Source organism: Cylas formicarius, unplaced genomic scaffold (assembly GCF_029955315.1).
Source record: "Cylas formicarius isolate icCylForm1 unplaced genomic scaffold, icCylForm1.1 PGA_scaffold_6__28_contigs__length_40554024, whole genome shotgun sequence".
NCBI lineage: Eukaryota > Metazoa > Arthropoda > Insecta > Coleoptera > Brentidae > Cylas > Cylas formicarius.
This window is the reverse complement of record NW_026844347.1, coordinates 27126541-27145203: the sequence shown is the minus strand read 5'-3', so window position 1 is coordinate 27145203 and position 18663 is coordinate 27126541. Positions and strand designations below refer to the sequence as shown.

Sequence of the window (18663 nt, the reverse complement as noted above, 5' to 3'; positions counted from 1 at the left end):
ACGTTTGAGTGTTTTTTCAACCAACAATAACAAAATTTACTGGAATTAATTGGATTGAATTTTGCAGAAATTTCTAACAACCTACCATGTTTAAACGGCATTCGTCGTCTGGGGAACTATAATCTAAATTTTCATCTTCCAAGTCTGACGTCAGAATCGTCAGACAAGTAGTTATGTTTTACGAAATCAAGTCTCACAAAGAAGATATTGCAGCAAACCTTATTTTTTTATATTTTGTCTGCTATTTACTTATTATTTCCGTTTTTGAAAATTGCCCGGGAAGTGATACGCAAGCGAACATAGTACAACTACGGAACACACTTCAAAGAATGTCAGTCGGACAAATGTCAAAATCATATGATTAATCAGTCAACATTTTGAAATTTTAAATATTAGTGCTTTACCCTCTCTATCATGTATTTGTTCATTTGTTGTTTATACTCGTAGTTTGAATGTGGTGTCTGTTTGGAACTGCTCGGTTTTAGAAAATGTTTTCAAGCGAGTTTTTATATATGTGCCATGCTGGTAAATGAATGAAAAAGAAGCATGTCTTTGCCAGTCATTCAAAATGTATTTGAATTAAAATGCTTATTAGAAAATATTAATATAAAATTGTGTGCCTACTGCGAAAGCGGCGTTAAACAAATATTAGCACTGATAACAAGGTAAGTTAGATGCTAATTATTTATAATAAAGTATATGTTATTTATAAACCTTTTAAGTGACAATGAAATAGTATTATATTATTGCTATGGGGAACTACCCCCTACTGTAAAAAGAATCCCTTGGTTCTCAGACAGCCACAAACAAATTCAAGCCATTTGCTTTGATGCTTCAGCAACTTGGTTATTAATAGTTTGTAAGTTGTACAAACTATTTTATAGACTTAATATCTGCTCACATTTAATTTTTCAGCCCTTGATGGCTCTCTACACATACTACCGGCTTTAAATATAGTAGACAATAAACAAAAAATAGATTGCAAATGGTCCTTAAGTGACATTACCCAATTCCATAACACTTCACAAATATGCAGTGTTAGGCCAACTAGCTGTGTGTGGTGGCAGACTTTAGATTGTAATCAAAATGCTTTAGTTGGTTATGAAAATGGAGCTATTGTTTTATTCAGTTTAACTGATGGTAGATGTTTAGGAACCTGTAGCATTCCAGAACCTGTTAAAAAATTGTTCCTGTGTCAAGATAATACCCTAGAAACTGTTTCTTTACTGGTAAGTGTTTATTTTTGTGCAAATTTACATAAAAAAACAGGTGCTACTTGATATAGTTCTCAACAGGATAAGTCAAGCTTGTTTACAATAAACTTATGTTAACAACAATTGTTCAGACAAAATAAAAAAGAATTTTACCTTTTAAAATATGTGTTTGTAGATAAATAGTAAAGATGACCATCAGTGGCGCTTAATATTGGAACACCATTCAGTGGGATATTTATGGCCACCTGAATCCAATATCAACACAGATGATTCTTCAAAGTCCAAATTCAACAGCTTAAAGCAGTTAGGTGTAGATAAATTCTCTTCACTTAGACAGCGCTTTGCAGAAGTTAGAGGGAATCGCAAAGATAGTCAAAGTGACACCGCCAGTGAGTCGTCACACTCTGAATCAAATCATTCCATTTATTCAGGACCAGAGTTGTTGCCTCACTTATGTGACACATATTTTGCACCACAGTATGCAAGGAAACGATATCTGTTTTCTGCATTATATAAACCTACAAGCTTACTAACAGTATGTAAAGTTTTGATAATAATGTCAGCCTTAGTTTTGTTTGGTTAGTTAATTCCTAGCGCTTTATACCTAATGTGTAATTATTATTTTTTTTTTTAATTTATTTGCTGTCTTAATTAGTATTGTTTAATATTGCATTAATTACAACATTTTTTTGTAGATTCATGTTGCTGATATAGAGACTGCACCTTTATATGTGTATAAGTTGATACCAAAAACTAAAACCTTAATTTTAACAGACAAATTGATTTTTGCGGTTAGTGAGGACAATACAATATCAGTTATAAGCTGTCAATTATCAGAGAGTAGATTGGAAGGCGATGCTGTAAGGCATATTAAGTTTCATATCAGGCTTGTGAAACTTAATCGATTTTTCTTTTAGGAATTTAATGATGAAGCCTTGGTTCAGCAATTTTCAGTAAATGATGCCATTATAGAGGTTTTTAAAGTAGCTGACTTGTCTGCAGTAAATTCTTATAAAAATTATTTGGAAAATAGGGACCCAAACATTCAATTGCCAAAGAAGGCCACCGATATTAATTATCCCAGATTAAGAATAGACACCTGTCTAGTGGTTACTGACAGTGCCGTTTTCAAATTACACATCAGGTATTCATTAGGTAGTGCTGTTCAGCTCTCTGACATAAGTTTAAACTTTTTAGGAGTTCTCCAGTACAGAAGTTCCTGTACTATGTGACCGAAGAAAATGACCTAGAAAAGGCTGAAAAATTATCTATGATATTTGGATTAAATCTACAAGAACTTCTTGAATTATGTGGAGATTTGATGATTTCCAGGGGTTCTTTCCATTCTGGAATTATTTTATACAAACAAGCAAAGGTGCATCTTCTTAAAAGGGTTTTGAAGCTCGCGATTTCTGCCGACTGTAAAACATTACTTAAATTTGTACACTTATGTTTAAGTGCCAGTAAAGTGGATATGTCGATTACTACTAAAATTCATATTGGAAATGTAGCTGTTTTGGCTTATACTGAACTGATATTGAGGTCTAATGGTCAGACAAAAGTTTCTAATACCAAAGATTTCATGTAAGTGTTTTTATATTGCATTTTCTGTGCTTATTGGTATTGGGTTGTGGTAAGTTGGAAATCACAAATGCATAATAATTTAATATAACATACATACATTTATTAATTAATGATAGATAACACTCTACAATTGATTTTTCAATTAAAAAGTGGTCAAGTACTGTTAGAGAGAATTTATTATGTGTATTCTAGAAACTCTAAAATAATTGAAAGCATATGTTGCATGATTACTTTGACTACCACGTGACAAAAGCTGTCCTGCGTATCATGTGAAAAAGCCTAGATTGGGATTTACGACGCCTCGTCCCAAATTATTTAATCTGACCCCAACAATAGGAAAACCAAGAGTATCCATTTGTGCTGTTGTTAGTGTTGGTGTTTAATGTGTACTATACTTTCATACACAAATTTATAATGCAATGAATTATGTTTTTTACTTTGAGAAATAAATATAATTTTTGTTCTGTGGTGTTTACTGATTCTTTTGTTATAGGAAGTTTCTGTATTACGAATCTCACTATGATCAAATATTGGCTGTGAATGTCGCTTGTCAAGCTGGCCAATGGAATGTGATGACTTTGTTGGCAAAATCAAAAGGATTGCAACCCGAGGTCATAACAGCAATTGGAAAAATATTGCAAGGTGGCAAGGCTCCAAAACCTGATGATGTTGAGTTTCTTTATGCATTATCTGAGCCGAGTTTGACCCAAGGTTTGTTGGTATTGCCGCAATGGTCCCAGGTAGGTTAAATTAGTAATAACTGTTCTGTTTATGTGTTTCTCGGCTATATTTCAGTATTGTTCATAGATTGTGTCATTAGTTTTAAGACGTGAACAATAATGCTTATTTTTGGTCAATTATTTGCAATTTTTTTTTGCATTTCTGTTAAAGGCATTAAACACCTTCCAATTTTTAAAACTGCCCTGTCATAATTCATGCTATTAAAATTGTTTTATTTATTTATTGTATTATGTATCTTCTTGGCATCGTCAATTTACCCAAAAAAATTTTTCTGAAATGTTGGAAGTCAACCTTATTTGGATACATTGTATATGACCCTAATGACTAGTTTATAAACTACATTAACGGTTACATTTTAACCTTATTTAAATTACCTCTTTAAGATTAAGATATTTTTGTGTTTGAAGAAAACATAATTTATAATTAATGTAGCAAAAATTATTGTCATTAACTTCTTTCTTAAAAAGACCACTCCTATATAATGATTATTTATGCATTCCCGATTTAAAAGATCAGCATTGTTTGAATTTCCTTTTAAGCTACCATATTTGATTGCATCATAGGTGAAGGATTCTACTGTATTTATAGCACCTGTCATCTTTCACTTAATTGCATTAAAGTACTTTACAACCTGGAGTAAAAATACTTAAATTAAACCTTAAATGATAATTAATTCTTATGTTATATGAAAGCTTAACCGTTAAAGTAATTGATCAAATTGCATTAAGTATATTTTTAATGGCTTCTAGATAATATTTTGCTACATTCGTATGAACTTAGACGGCTTTCCAATTGAAATTTTGAAGAGACTGGCAGCACAATTGGATCCTAGTCAACCCAGTGCCATAGCTTTAGTTAATGCCATATTTAAGACGACTAAAAGTAATTCTAGTTTAGACACTAGCAATGAGTATTCAGATTTTGAACCCTCAGATAGCTACTGTGTTACAGCAAGAGACTTGGTAGAGACATTTCTTTATGTCATAATTTTTTTGATTGCAAAGCAAGACAACAATAGGTAAGAGTAGAAAATTTTTGCATTTCTGTGATAATAGGTCAAATGAAAACCACGGTCATTTGTTTTTGGCTTGTTAAGTTTTAAAACTTGATTCAACTTTATTTTTAGTTTCGAGTTAAGCTTGTTGGAAGATGTGCCTGATAAAATTTCTGAAGATATTTCTGTGATCAAAAATTTTCCAGATTTGAGATTATTGAGTTGTGGTTATGAACATGCTGCTGTTATTAGGAACACTTCAGTTTACACTATGGGTGTATCAAGTGCTGGCTGTTTGGGTATGTATGCTTCATTTGGTGGTTGATAATTGATTGTGCATAGATAATGAATTTCCGAATTTTCATTTAAAAATAAAACAATTTAAAATATACATAAAATTAGATACACACACTGAATGTATATTATTTATGTCTATAGTATCGACTCCATAGTTTTAGAATTTTTGCTCAAAAATCAAAATGTTATTTTGACTGTTTTATATAACAAAAATTGGCATGTTTTTGAATTATTTTAGGTATGGGTCCATTGCTTACCCACACCAGTCCTCCTCGACTTGTCAACACCCTGCGCGACTTAAAAGTTATAGCTTTGTCAATTAGTTGTGGTCGCAAACACACTATATGTGCTGCAGATTGTGGGGTAAATACGACCCAACTACAAGAATATATACTGAGTTAAAAACAAATTATATCTGTATAGGTGTATGCTTGGGGATCAAATGTCTATGGGCAACTTGGTCTCGGCAATCATGTTTATGAAAGTCCTTATCCACAAATTTTAACTGCACTGTCGTCTGTCAAAGTGATTGATATTTCTGCTGGCCAGTACCATAGCATTGCTCTGACCTCTGACGGCAAAGTATACACTTGGGGTTGGGGTATTCACGGACAATTGGGACATGGAAATTGTGATACTGAGTTTTTACCCAAGTTATTAGATTTTGATCAACCCGCTAAACAGGTTGCCGCAGGTTAGTTGCAGCAACATGTAGTAAACATGAGTTGAATATAACTCTTCCATAGGTCATGCGCATAGTTTGATATTAACTTGTGATGGAAAATTGTATGGTTTTGGTTCAAATGTATTTGGGCAACTCGAGAATTCTCAAATTAAGACTAAAAAAAGCACCACACCAATTTGGATATTGCTAATGCCTGATATGTATACTCCTGTAGAAAAAATTGCAACTTCGTACTTTCATAATGTAAGTTTTTATTATCTCCTGTTATTTAATTTTAAACACTCTGCTTTGTATTTTTTTGTAGATTGCAGTAACATCAGACCAAAAAGTTTACACTTGGGGTGCGAGCCCTGAAGAAGTAAGAATAGCCCAGTCAAAATTAAATCAAAAACAAAATGGTCTCGGTTCTTTAAAACTGTCAACTCCCTGGCGGTCGTGCGTCAATGTTTATACCGGCCATACTTCAAAACCAATCAAGCAAGTTGCCATAGGTTACCGCCAAACCACTATACTAGATAATGGAAGAATATGGTGGGGAAAAAATAAGGAGGAAGAACTGACGCAACCTCATATCAGAGATCAAATTTATATGAACAATGTTTTTACACAAAAATTTTGGCATGTCTCGTGTGGATTCGACTACACAATGGCAATCGATCATACTGGGCAGGTACTTGCCTGGGGCAGTCCTTCAATGATACAGGTAAGGGTTATGTGGGATAAAATATACTATTGCGAGTTTGATATGATTTTTACATACTAATGGAAGTGGTTATCAATTGGGTTAAAATAAAAAAGTTTCTTGGTAAAATTTATCTATTAAGAGTGGGGAAAATCCACCCAAACGTTCATAAAGGCTGAAGCGAAAGAAGAATTTCACAGATAGTCTTATTAAACCGCAATCTGATTCTGCACTGCTAAATGTTAAGCAGGATGAAAATTTTTGGATTAACATTTTTGTCTACCCTGATTTCTTCTTCCTACTGCATGTAGGCATGATTGCTTGTTTTCTTCACATCTTTGCCATCGTTCAGCCATTTGGGAGGTTGTTGCTCCACGTTTTCCTAGGTCTTCCAAGTTTCCTTTTTCCTGCTGGTGATTTGTCCCTCGATATCTCCACTATTCCTTCTGTCATACGATCAATGTGTTCATTCCATATTTTATCTTTCGATCCAACGCCCAGTCATTGATGTTATCTACCCGCACACTCGCTTAATATCTTCACTCCTTTCCCTATCTATCTACGCTATTCTTCGAACTATTTTCATTTCCATGGTCTCTACTATTCTTTTTATTTTCGAGGTCTTAGGTCAGTAGGTTGGGTAAGTAGCAATAGCAGTTTTGGCTAGTTATATATCGGGTCTTTTGCTGCAGTTCGGAGGTGTTTATTGTGCCAGATGGTATCGTTCAAGTATGCTGCTACCCTAGACGGCCTTGTAGCTTGGTTCCTTAATTATGTCTCAACGTCTCATTATATTTCAGTTCTTAAATATTTGAATTTTATTTGCTGTTGCTAACCACAAGTTTGCATCTGAACGTATATTAAATTGTTTGACTGTTTTGTTGAACTCGTACAGAAATCTCTGAAGATCATCTTCATTCTCCGCCACAAGAACCGCGTCATCTGCATAGCACAGAATTTTTACTATCCTATTTCCCATTTTGTATCCTCTTAGTTTGCCAACTTGTTTTATTATTTCATCCATTAAGATGTTAAAAAGAAGCGGGCTTAAAGAGTCGCAATGCCATTACTTGCAAATATTTGTTCGCCATTTATTTTTGATCGTATGTTATTTTGATGATGTTGAATGGAATTTGTCCATTGTAAAGAAGGTTCATTATATGTTTTAATTGTATTCCGATCGAAAGCTTTCTGCAAGTCGATAAAAGACATGAAGACTGGTCGGTTGTATTCCATTGATTTTTCTGTTATTTGTCTTATTACAAAGATTTTTTGTAATAAGACAAGTAATTTGTCTGCTAGTGTGATATATTCATTAATTTTGTTCGTTTTTTTTATCTCCCTTTTTGAATAAGAGAATCATAACGCTAGTTCGCTATTCATCTGGTATTCTATGTTGGGAGAAAATCTTCTTGATTAAAGCTATTAACTGTTGGTTAAGATTTTCACCTTCATACTTAAGTAGCTCGTTTGTGATGTTATCATGACCCGGGCTCTTTCAGTTCCTTAATTTTTGTAGTGCCATTACTATATCTTTTTTTTTCTATATCGATCTGGTCACTTGTTATTATATCTAGTGTATTGGGTTCAGTTTTGGCCTTCTCTTTATTGTAAAGTCCCTCCAAGTATTTCATCCAAGTATCCTTTTCTATGTGTATTGTATTTATGAATTCATTTCTGTTCTCTGCTTTTTTATTAGTCGCCAGATTTGTTTCTGTAGTCCATAAAAGTCACGTTCCATTCTTTTGTAGAAGATTTCCCAGTGTTTGTCTTTGGATAGTTTAACTAGTTTTGTTTGTTGTTTTAGTGTCGTTGCGGATTCACTTATATTCTTCGTATGCTTCTGCCGTTTTTGATGACATGTACTTTAAACAACAAACAAAACCACGGTGTTTTGTTCGTTCCTTGTTTTTACTGTTTTATAGTTCGTGTTCTGAGCGATTCCATTGCTGTTTCTATATTGTTCTCTTTTAGTTTCTTCCAACTATTGTTAATATCTTGATTTTCGTCTATCGGGTTTTTATTGATTTTTTGTGTTAGTTGATTTTGATAAAGTTCTTTTATGGTGGTGTCTCACATAAATTCGACATTTATTTTTTGTATATGTGTTCTTGTTTCTTTTTTCTTCCACCTCTGAAACTTCAAACATTTACGAACTTCAGTGTCCTTATTTCTTGTACCTGTGTCGGCTATATACACCTATTGATTACAACGTGGTCTATTGTTAATTGTTGTCCTCGAGAATTTCTGAAAGTAAATTTGTATTACGGTTTGGTTATTTTAAAACATTCTAATTCTATATAAAATTTGGGATTTAAGCGCTAACTGTTTATATCCTTTAAAACAGTTTAAGGACGTCATATTGTATTTGACCACTGCAATCAGTAAAAATAACTACAATTTCCGAAATAGTCTTTTTATATTAATCCGAACTTAAATTTAAAAGAAACCCGCAGCACATTATTTTGGGATTGAAACTTTTAACCTAAGAATTATATTCTATTAATGTTACGCACTTCCATTTTGTTGAGATTGAAGAAATACCGTTTTTGCGTTTCAGACAATATTAGGATCAACATCTGAGAGCGATAGAAAAAAAATTGAGGGAAAATTAATGTTATTAAGAAACACGAAAAGAGTTGTCAAATTCCCCAACTTGACCTCTAATTCTGAGCTCTACCCCGTAGAAATATCTGTTCTGCCATCCTTAGCATTCACATTCAACCAAACGAATCCCAAATTGTTACTTTCACATAAAATTACGCCATACTTTGTAATGGCGGTTGAGAATAATGACGAAATATTTTTGCGAAGAGTTGCAGTAAAAAATGGCAAACAGGATTTTCAACACATATATGATGTTCCCGACATTCATGTTGGACAGAAGACATTACACTACACCTTACAGACATTTTTTGGCTTTTTTGATGTCGAAAACGTAATTATACAGTGCGTAAATGTAAATAACTATCAGGCGGCCAGCAAAATATCATTCCTCGATGGCCATTTTGGAGATAGTTTCGGATTTATATTGGATGCTTTCAAGAAACATCTTGAAAAGTTAAATGTGAACCTGCAATCTATGTTCTTGTGCAAGGACTCTTATGATATGAAGGAGAAAGAGCAAGGAGTCGAAATCATAATAAGAAATATGAAAGAAAAGCAAGAACACAGCAGTTGTAGTTCTCCAGCACAAATGCTTAGTTCAAGCTCATCACTGGACAGCTTGAGGCAGTTTGGAGATGAAGGAGGCTGCGAGAGTCCTTGTGAATTGGGCGATATTCGTCAAAACATTACAAACTATGTTCAGTCCTTAAAAAAGTCTGATTCATCCCCTCTTCGAGAGGTGCCTAATAGTTTGTCTGAAAATGATAGAAACATTAATAAACTGCAAAGTGTGAGGAAGCATCACCATATAAAAGTCAAAGATAAAACTGCCAAAGAAATAATAGACGCGGCTTCATATTTGGTAGAATTTTACATAAAAAGTATTTATATTTCCGAAAATCACATTTTAATGCAAAACATACTACTCAGATGTATCGAATTTTGGTTGTCCCATAATTTACCGGTTCCAATTTTAGAAGATATACTCTTAAAAAATCTGGATAAGTACTTTTATCCGTTATCAATACTGTTATTTTGCAAGAATTTTTATAGCGATGAAGACTTGACGAAAGATGAACACCTCATCGAGCCGAGTTCATCTGGTTTTCTAAAGGAGTTTTCAACCAAGTTTTGCCTTCAGCTTTGTTCTATGGTATTAGAAAATTCAAATAAATCATAATGAATATGTTTTAATATTTTTAAATTAGTCGCCATGATCTCTTTTGTAATATAAGTGCTGAATAATTTATATAATGTTTCACTAATTTTTGGGTTGAGGTTGTTCGATAATATCAAAACTGCTTAAATTTTTAAAAATTTAAAGATTTCTTTAAATATTCTATACATATATGTTATATATAAGATATACAGGTTGTTTCAAAACAAATGCAATAACCTTAAGGGGGTGATTCCCTGTTTAATTATTTTTTCTATTTTATGTGTTATTTTGAAACTTTTCTCCTGTAATTTTTTTATAATACTTGCCGTTTCCGAATAAAAAAATAAAAGCTAAAATCTAGTGCATTTACTGTCAATTCTTAACGCCTTTCTTATCACTTAGTTTGAATACAAAATACTACTAATGGCAAGACTTTTTTTTCCTGGGGCGTCTTGCTTATTTGTTGAGTTTTGTTTAAATAAAATGTTTACGCAATTAGTTTTATAGCTGTTAAATAAATTATTTTCAAAATCTAATTGTTGAGAAGATAATTGATAAATGTTGGGACAAAATGTAATTGTTTTTCAACACCCAACTAAATTATTTTTCTAAAATATTTTTTCTTTCCACGTGTAATGCTTTACATTGTATGTTTTCATTTGGAAACCGTTAGTTTTATGAGAAAGTTGTAGAATACAAAACAGTTTCTAAATCAAAGATAACATATAAAAATCCTTTTTTTATGTCATAGCATAAGTTTTTCCTCAAATTTAGGCAGGAGGAATAATTTGAGTAGTTTAATTCCCCTCCACTCATTTTAAATAAATAAGATAAAAAATAAAAACATTATTTTTACGCCATATTTGATACCTCCCTAATGGTCGACTCTTGATCCAACGTTTTTATAACAAACTTCCCTTTATTTTAAACAAGGAATCACCTTTGAAGTATTATATATTATATAATCTATCTAAATATTATTGAACAGCCTCTACCCAAGAACGACCGAAGCATTATATGTATTTCAAAGTTAAGAATAAAAAGATGCTTTTTATTTATTTGTGCATGTAAAAAGTAAGGCCCCATGTAATAGAAAAGTGTACAGTGGCGTCATTAGTTCCCAAGCAAAACATTGTCTTTTCTCTCAATTGGTTCTGGCCAAGCTGTGTAGCTCTACATTCCTACAAATTATAATAAATAATAAAGGACTGGAAGGGGATAATAATCAAATATTTTTTGCACCGAAGCTAATAATGTCACTGTAATCTTTTTTAATAATTTTAGCAGAGGAATGAATCGAGTTGATTGTATATGTTTGTATGTGGAGTAGACAAATCATCAAAGTAAATAATGAGACAAACGAAATATAAGGGTTCTATCCAAAAATTAAAGTAAACTGATATTTTAATTCTTCATTCATTCTAGGAATTTAATTATTGATGTTTGGTTACAATTTTGTATAAATTATTAGGTGCTTTCCCAATTTCTATTCGGAACAGGACATATTTTATCACAGCATGTGATGCAACTTAATAATAATTTTTAATTAGTAATGCACACCAGCATAAGCAGTGAAGGCTTTATTTCATTTTTGTGGTAATAAGCAAAGAAATTATTTATAGTTAATTACTATGAGTGTATGATTATAGAGACAGGTATTTTTTCAAAAATTTGAAATATTCCAAATTCAAAAGCTGATCAAAGAACGGAAGTTGTTTCAAGTTCTTACAAAGTTAAATTGCTACTAAATTAACAATTAAGTAACTTGCAATAAGATATTCATATAGGAAAGCGTCCGACGCTGGTAACTTGTGGATACACCATATAACTATACCTAGTAGCTATATGTGGTGCACTATTCTAAAAAACTTAAACCTAACATTCTGTTAAATAAACAAACACAAAAACGAGCAACTAACAAATTCTCTGTATAATCAGCGACTGTAGAATATTCGAGAATTGTTGTATGTGGGATACACCTTGCGCAAAAGCATTATTTTAAATTAGTGGGAATCTATTAACGGACACTTATTTTGTTTTAGCTGTTAATAAAATTTTTTTTTTATATTTTTGTAAGAATCGAAATATGATACCTAAACAGTACTAGTCATTAGTCATATCTAGATTAGTAGTGAAAAACTTAATTATGTAGGTCTTAATTTTACTGCAACCCAATACATTTTTTGAGCTCTAGTGGCACAAAACCGTATAGTTATATTAGACCCTGTTATACTGTCCATTAAATGTTAGAAAGACTTTTTGTGTATGAGATTAATAGCGTCAGACACCATTATTTTCATAAAATACTGGCTGTGATATTAACCAAATATATTACGCCATAATTTTTATTCATTCCTTCCATTTCCTCAGCTACCATAAAGATGAGTTCATTTAAATTTATATTTATTGTTGAAATTTTCTCCTAAGATGTGTCCAGGGAGTTAAATTACCTAGGCCAGAATGTTATAAAAAATCTTTCCATAATTATGCATAAAGCAAGTTACTTTTCACACTTTGATATAAAGTGAATATAAAATGTGTTTAAAGCAATAGTAAATGTTTTAAAATAAATACTGCAATACCATATCACAAGCACTCTATATTCATAATTAATTCAAAGCAATAGTATCAATAAGTATAACATCAAAATAGTAACCAAAAATAAATCTAAACATGCAATACAAGAAGCAAATTGTCACAACGAAAGGTTTACATATTCCTCAAAAACTTAATTCAATAACTGGTAACTCAATATCTTCCACCAATTCAACATCTTCATCAAATCCATTTTCCAAATACTTTGGATCCAAATCTCTAGGAACTTTTTGTGTATTAGGCACTTTGTCAAATGTTGGAGAAGGTGGAGGAGTTAACATATTCAAAACACAATAATTACGCATAACATTCAAAACGCCTTGCTTGTCGAGCTGTGTCGAATATGATATATCACTAAATGAATCGCAGACTTCTTTAAAAGAAAACAAATCATCAAACTTTAAATCTAAACTTGGAGAATTTTGTGGTGATTGGGCTTCCACCTTCTTTGTTGTGCTTTTTAGTCTATTTAACTCGGGAGATTTCCGATTAATGGTTTTATCGAGAAACGGTTGTCGTGAAAGAATATTGTTTTCAGGCTTTCTTTGTATCAAACTTTCCGCATCTAAAAATTTGAAATTGGCAAAAATTAATTAATAACAAATAAAAGCGGTGAACTTGAACCGTTGGGATTTTACAACTTACTTTCTGAATTAAAAATGCGGATTGCGGGTGAAGAAAACTTGTTCATATCTTTCAATCCAAATTGCAAATGGTACGACCAGCTTTTTTTTACTAGCTTTAGATTTTTTAATTGACCGTTACATTTATTTTAAACTGACACTAGTGACATATTTCGTAAGTTTGCAAATGATGTTATGATTATGATAGAATATTTGCTGTCTCAACTATCCTTTATATGATCTGTGATCTCCAAAATATATAATGCTCACAGTTTGTCGGTAATGGGCAAAGGTGTTTCGATATTGGTGCAACGTTGTTAAGCGCAAACGAAGTATACGTGACCTTTAACTTGAGTATTCCATAATGCTGCTCAACTGAAGGCGAGACCATAGATAAATTTGACTCCTACTCCAATGCAATTAAAGCAAGACCAATAATTAACATCAGGAACTTTTTTATTATTACATCTAGTTCTGGGTTTACTAGAGCGACTGTCGCCAAAAAAATAATCGTCAAACTATAATTCCATTCGATGCATTTATTATGGTTTCTATTATAACGTTACATCAAGGTCAAGTCGATTTAGGCATCCCTAACGACCAAATTGATTTCTATAAAGTTTAATTTCTATCCCCTAATTATTTATCTATAATCCATCGATCGTTTGCCGTACATTTAATTTTACATTAACCTAATCAGTTTTTTTTTATTTTTAAAATACTGCAAAATGTATTTTTAACCAAGCTCTAAATATAGACCAAGATATAAAACATCATCGAGAAGTTATATCACCCTTGCTTATTCATTAATACTCCCGTTCTTACTTGTTTATTTGATTTATACATCTTCAAATCATTGATTATTTAAATTAAGAATTAAAGTTTTCAAAGTACTATTGAGCCTTTAAGACAGTGGAAAGTAGAACAATTAATTTGAAATTTGTTTTTGGAGTTTCTTAAATGAACTTATTCAAAATTTTTAAACAGCTAAAGACTTGTTTGGAGTAGATATTTTTTTAAAAAATTGAACTTATTTTTGTAATTTATTTAATCTCTGCAAATATTATTGCTTGCCTTCACCACACACCAACACAATAAGGCACCATAATGTTTATACATTATGAATCATTTATATAATAGTTATAGAATGATATATACATTGGAGAAAAAAGTGTTACTATCTTCATGGTTGAGTCAACTTGGTGGCACTAGTTTCGATAGGGCGATTACTTTTTATTCACTTTCTTCATCGGAATCGCTCTCCTCTTCAGCGTTTTGCAACCACTCCACAAACTGCTTCATCTGGTCAAGGAACATCATCTTGCCCTTTACATTGTAATCTTGTCTGTACCATTTAAGTATAGTTTGTTCTGATATGACGTCCGTCTTGTAAAACAACATAATAATTTTATGGAAAGCACGCATAAATGTCATATTCGAGTAGCAATATTCTTGCACTTTCAACAGAAGGTTTAGTTCGGCTCGAGCTGACTGAGTGAAAGCTGAGAATAATGTGGTGTACTGCTTCAAATGACGGACAGCCTGATCTGTAACTAACTCCTCCTTTTTGGACCACTCTGGTATGTCCATTACCGTTGTCCAAATAATGCACACAGTTTCATGTTCTTGAATTGCATTCTGGGTAGAAATCTCTTTCAGCTCAGTCACAATGTCACGGATAGATTTATTTTCAGCTAAGCTGTCAGCCAATAAGATTTGCAACTCTTTTTTGGCTACCTGCTGATGTTGATCTTCATATAGTTTGAGAATTTCTTCAAGTCCATTGTCTTGAAAAGCATTACGAAAGTATGTTTGTGATTGCTTTGTATCTGGTATGAAGCTATTTAAATGCTGCTCCAAATTAGCTTTACGTATCGCTGTTTGCAGTGAATTGACGCCTCGTTCTTGGCGCCAATATTTGAATAAATCAATTAGAAAATCAAATGCAAGATGATCTTTTATTAGATGTGAGTTATTTAATACAAGGACGGCTGTAAATGGTACACTACCATTTGAGATCCACAATGCTAACATGGCCGATAACTTTTTTCGTTGTGGTTCATTGAAATATTTAACAAACATCAAGATCTTCTTGATTTCATCTTGGAAAATTTTCTCTAGGTACTTATACCTCCTCATTAACTTTGTAAAAACCTGTTCCCAATTTTTCATTTCTTCCATATTGATTTCATCCTTGGTGTTAAAAATACAAGCATCTGTCTTGTGTGGGCCATCACCTTCCTGGGATAATGTACCTCCTGGTACAAGAATGCCGCCGGCAATGAGAATGTCAAATAAAGATTCTCCATAACGGCGATAGTCAAGTTTGTTTCCAGCACCATCCAAATATCGGGATATTGCTTCGAAATCGTTAGCACATTTATCGAGTCCAGCAATTACTGCATCTCTAAAGCCAGTTGGGTCATATCTCTCCCTTTCATCCCTTTTTCTGGTCTTTATGCGCTGACCCGATAGGACTGGTTTTTCTACCTTTTGACTCATACAAATACCTGTTTTTACGGTTCTATAAAAACCACCTTAAAGGACACTCCAAAAAATAACCAACGTATGGTTTAACTCGGTGAAAATCAGATCGTCTTGCCTACTCTTTGCTCCTTGCTAGAGAGTGGAATCGATAAATTTCGTCCACGCTAGAAATTTGTAACGAATACCTTTATACTCCACGTGCTATTTTAATCACTTGAGATAATTTTTTAAACAAAAACTAATATTCAATTGCGGAAATAAAACTGCCACGTGCTCTCAACTAAACAAAAAAACCAGTGACTTTCTCCAGTGACTAAGACTTTTTAGACATTGCTTCCCCTCTTCTTTCCGTAAATATTCAATGGCCGCCGCCCGTTGACAGCATGAATAACAATGCCGTAATCCGCAGACCGCAAAACGCAATACGTAATCTATGCTGATTTTTCAATTTTAGATTATTAAAGCGACTTTAAAAGCCCTAAGGGATTAACTAAGACTAGATATTTTAATGTTATGTCGGTGTTATGTGTTGGTTTTGTTCTATTTAGGTGGAATATGATTTGAATTAATGATTAAATTATTTATATTTTCATGTAGAATACAATAAGGCATGTTAACCTTTGCTTATTATTAACTAATAAGAAGTTTCTCGATCAATTTGCCAAAGCCAAAGTTACGTTTAAAGTACACTGTCAGCGAAATACAAGTTCCGATAACACAATATGTTGGTCTATGCTTCTGTCACCTAAATCGCCGTAAACAACAAGAGATCAGCGGTTCTTTTAAATTACTTATAGCGCTGTTCCGCAATTGTTCATGTGGTGGTTCATTTAATAGATTTTTTTATTAAATAGATAGGCTTTAAACGAAAATACATAAAAATACTTAATTATATCGCCGTTATAATATTCAAATACGTTGAACATAACTGGGAATTTCCCAAATTATTTTTGATTCCTTTCATTGCTTAAGATGAGATACCTACTAAATTTTATTGCATAAATTATTTTGAAAGTAAAATAATACAAATGGCTATAGTTTTTTGAATTCTACAAATCTTCCAAATACAAAACTTTGCCTTACTAAAACACAAATCCTGAATCTGAATACAAGTGAAAATAAATACATTTTTTGTTTATTGATAACATATCTATACCATTACTAGTTTATATTTATTACTAAATTGTTTTTCATTTTTTAAACAATTTTTCGTGCACAACATTCCTATGAGGTCCTTTTGTGGGTTTTTTTTTTCTCCAACTTTTCGTTTCAATACTTAATCCTTATGAATATATTTTGTAGCAAAAAACATCTTGCTGGTTCCAATTCAATAGGGTGCCTTAAAAACGTTCAATAACTTTTTTTACTATTTTAAGATCCTTACCATCATTTCTCTTACATCTCTGAATCCAGATTTGTTGAAGTTATCTTTCAGGAATAGATAAAATGATATACTTTTATCAGATCGTAGTGCCTTTATTCATCATGTATTTCTACCATACATACATACCGTTTCTTCTAATCCACTATGGATTATTACTTAATACATTTTTACCCCAAAACGGCTCTTCTAAATATTAACGTAAACAACGTCTGCAATTGTAGCAACTCAATGGGGACTAAGTTTTATGCTGGGTCACCAATCGAAGTGTTGTACTATTGCCTGCACTTCCCCTTCACCCTGCCTCCAACTCGTCGAGTTGATTTGTGTAGGATCAAATTGTTTACCACTTTAATATCATTTTGGCTTTTGATGCTTATGGGAAGTAACTTAACTCCCGTTTTTCATTCTTGTTATATAAATTACCAGCGACTGAATGATGTATAGAAGGAATTGTTTTTTATTATTATTTTTCTTAACCAATTGTACATTATTTGGGCAACAACCTTTTAATTTTTAAACAAATACAAACTAACTTTAATTTTTGAAAAACTTTATTTCTCTGAATTCATTTATTTCAACTTTTAATTATTAACTACCTAGCAAACAGAACATTAGACATTACATTAAACCAAAGTGTATATGATTAATAATCTTGAGATTGAGATTTGGACTTTCCAGAAGCTGTACCACCAGATTTCTTGGGAAGTAATACTGCCTGAATGTTGGGAAGCACTCCACCCTGTGCAATTGTTACCCCAGATAGCAGCTTATTAAGCTCTTCATCATTACGAATAGCAAGTTGAAGGTGCCTCGGTATTATTCTAGTCTTCTTGTTGTCCCTTGCTGCATTGCCTGCCAACTCTAGCACTTCTGCAGCTAAATACTCCATTACGGCCGCCAAATATACAGGGGCGCCGGCACCAACGCGTTCACCATAATTGCCCTTGCGTAATAGACGGTGAATTCGGCCTACTGGGAATTGCAAACCAGCTCGGGATGAACGGGACTTTGCCTTTGATTTCACTTTACCACCCTTTCCACGTCCAGTCATTGTAATAACTCTCTTTTATAAAAATTCCAAACGACGCCACAAACGCGGGAAAACGCGTCCGTTACAACCAAAAGTACTGAAACGAAAAAGCCGGGAGATAAACCAGAAGAACGGATTCCTCCACAGAACATTGCAAGAAAGATAGTTAACGTTTTGGATTGGAAAAGAAGAGGGGCGACGGCAATTTCTGATTCTATCATTTTATTGGGAACGTAGCTGGTTAGCGCCTATGTGCATATTCTAGCATATCTTCAATTCTCCGACATACTAGAGACCTTTACACTTTTTTCAGTAAAATCGAATTTATATGAGGCAGATAAAATGTTTCTCTGGTAATGACGCACGCCCTTTGGTTTGGGCAGAGCTAACTGTTACCACTGCCAATAGCAAAGTTCCCTGATTTCGGATGTGTGACGAATACAACCCGTTCAAAGGTATCAGAATCAGAAGAAGTGGTTGTAGACCAAACTTGTGGTGTTCTTGCACAGAGATTGATAGTTAGACATTAAACTAACCAAAACTTCTTTTATAACCAATGTTTATTAGGATATGAAAATTAG

The 18663-nt window shown here is 32.8% G+C and overlaps 3 protein-coding genes across 3 annotated transcripts; 1 reads left to right on the top strand and 2 right to left on the bottom strand.

The window, feature by feature from the left end:
* Positions 1 to 365: 365 nt before the first annotated feature.
* On the top strand, positions 366 to 12219 carry LOC132703033 (uncharacterized). The gene is made up of 15 exons (XM_060672054.1): positions 366 to 665; positions 723 to 859; positions 916 to 1229; positions 1390 to 1749; positions 1910 to 2074; positions 2132 to 2358; positions 2412 to 2798; positions 3292 to 3538; positions 4289 to 4557; positions 4666 to 4832; positions 5069 to 5193; positions 5254 to 5524; positions 5577 to 5758; positions 5820 to 6218; positions 8758 to 12219. Exons 1-15 carry the CDS (start codon positions 547 to 549, stop codon positions 9982 to 9984), a joined length of 4596 nt encoding a protein of 1531 aa, XP_060528037.1. The 5' UTR covers positions 366 to 546; the 3' UTR covers positions 9985 to 12219.
* A 1487-nt stretch (positions 12220 to 13706) lies between these two features.
* On the bottom strand, positions 13707 to 16007 carry LOC132703034 (protein krasavietz). Its single transcript, XM_060672055.1, has one exon. The coding sequence runs from the start codon at positions 15681 to 15683 to the stop codon at positions 14415 to 14417; it is 1269 nt and encodes a 422-aa protein (XP_060528038.1). The 5' UTR covers positions 15684 to 16007; the 3' UTR covers positions 13707 to 14414.
* A 1589-nt stretch (positions 16008 to 17596) lies between these two features.
* LOC132703296 (histone H2A) lies at positions 17597 to 18271 on the bottom strand. Its single transcript, XM_060672453.1, has one exon. It carries the CDS (start codon positions 18101 to 18103, stop codon positions 17696 to 17698), a length of 408 nt encoding a protein of 135 aa, XP_060528436.1. The 5' UTR covers positions 18104 to 18271; the 3' UTR covers positions 17597 to 17695.
* Between the last annotated feature and the right edge of the window lie 392 nt (positions 18272 to 18663).

What these genes read in the sequence shown, in the direction of transcription:
- LOC132703033 (XM_060672054.1), top strand. Translation starts at nt 547, where the DNA reads ATGTCTTTGCCAGTCATTCAAAATGTATTTGAATTAAAATGCTTATTA. An exon ending in AACCTACAAGCTTACTAACA is followed by an intron (nt 1,750 to 1,909) that starts GTATGTAAAGTT and finishes ATTTTTTTGTAG; the next exon opens with ATTCATGTTGCTGATATAGA. An exon ending in CAACTTCGTACTTTCATAAT is followed by an intron (nt 5,759 to 5,819) that starts GTAAGTTTTTAT and finishes ATTTTTTTGTAG; the next exon opens with ATTGCAGTAACATCAGACCA.
- LOC132703034 (XM_060672055.1), bottom strand. Translation starts at nt 15,683, where the DNA reads ATGAGTCAAAAGGTAGAAAAACCAGTCCTATCGGGTCAGCGCATAAAG.
- LOC132703296 (XM_060672453.1), bottom strand. Translation starts at nt 18,103, where the DNA reads ATGACTGGACGTGGAAAGGGTGGTAAAGTGAAATCAAAGGCAAAGTCC.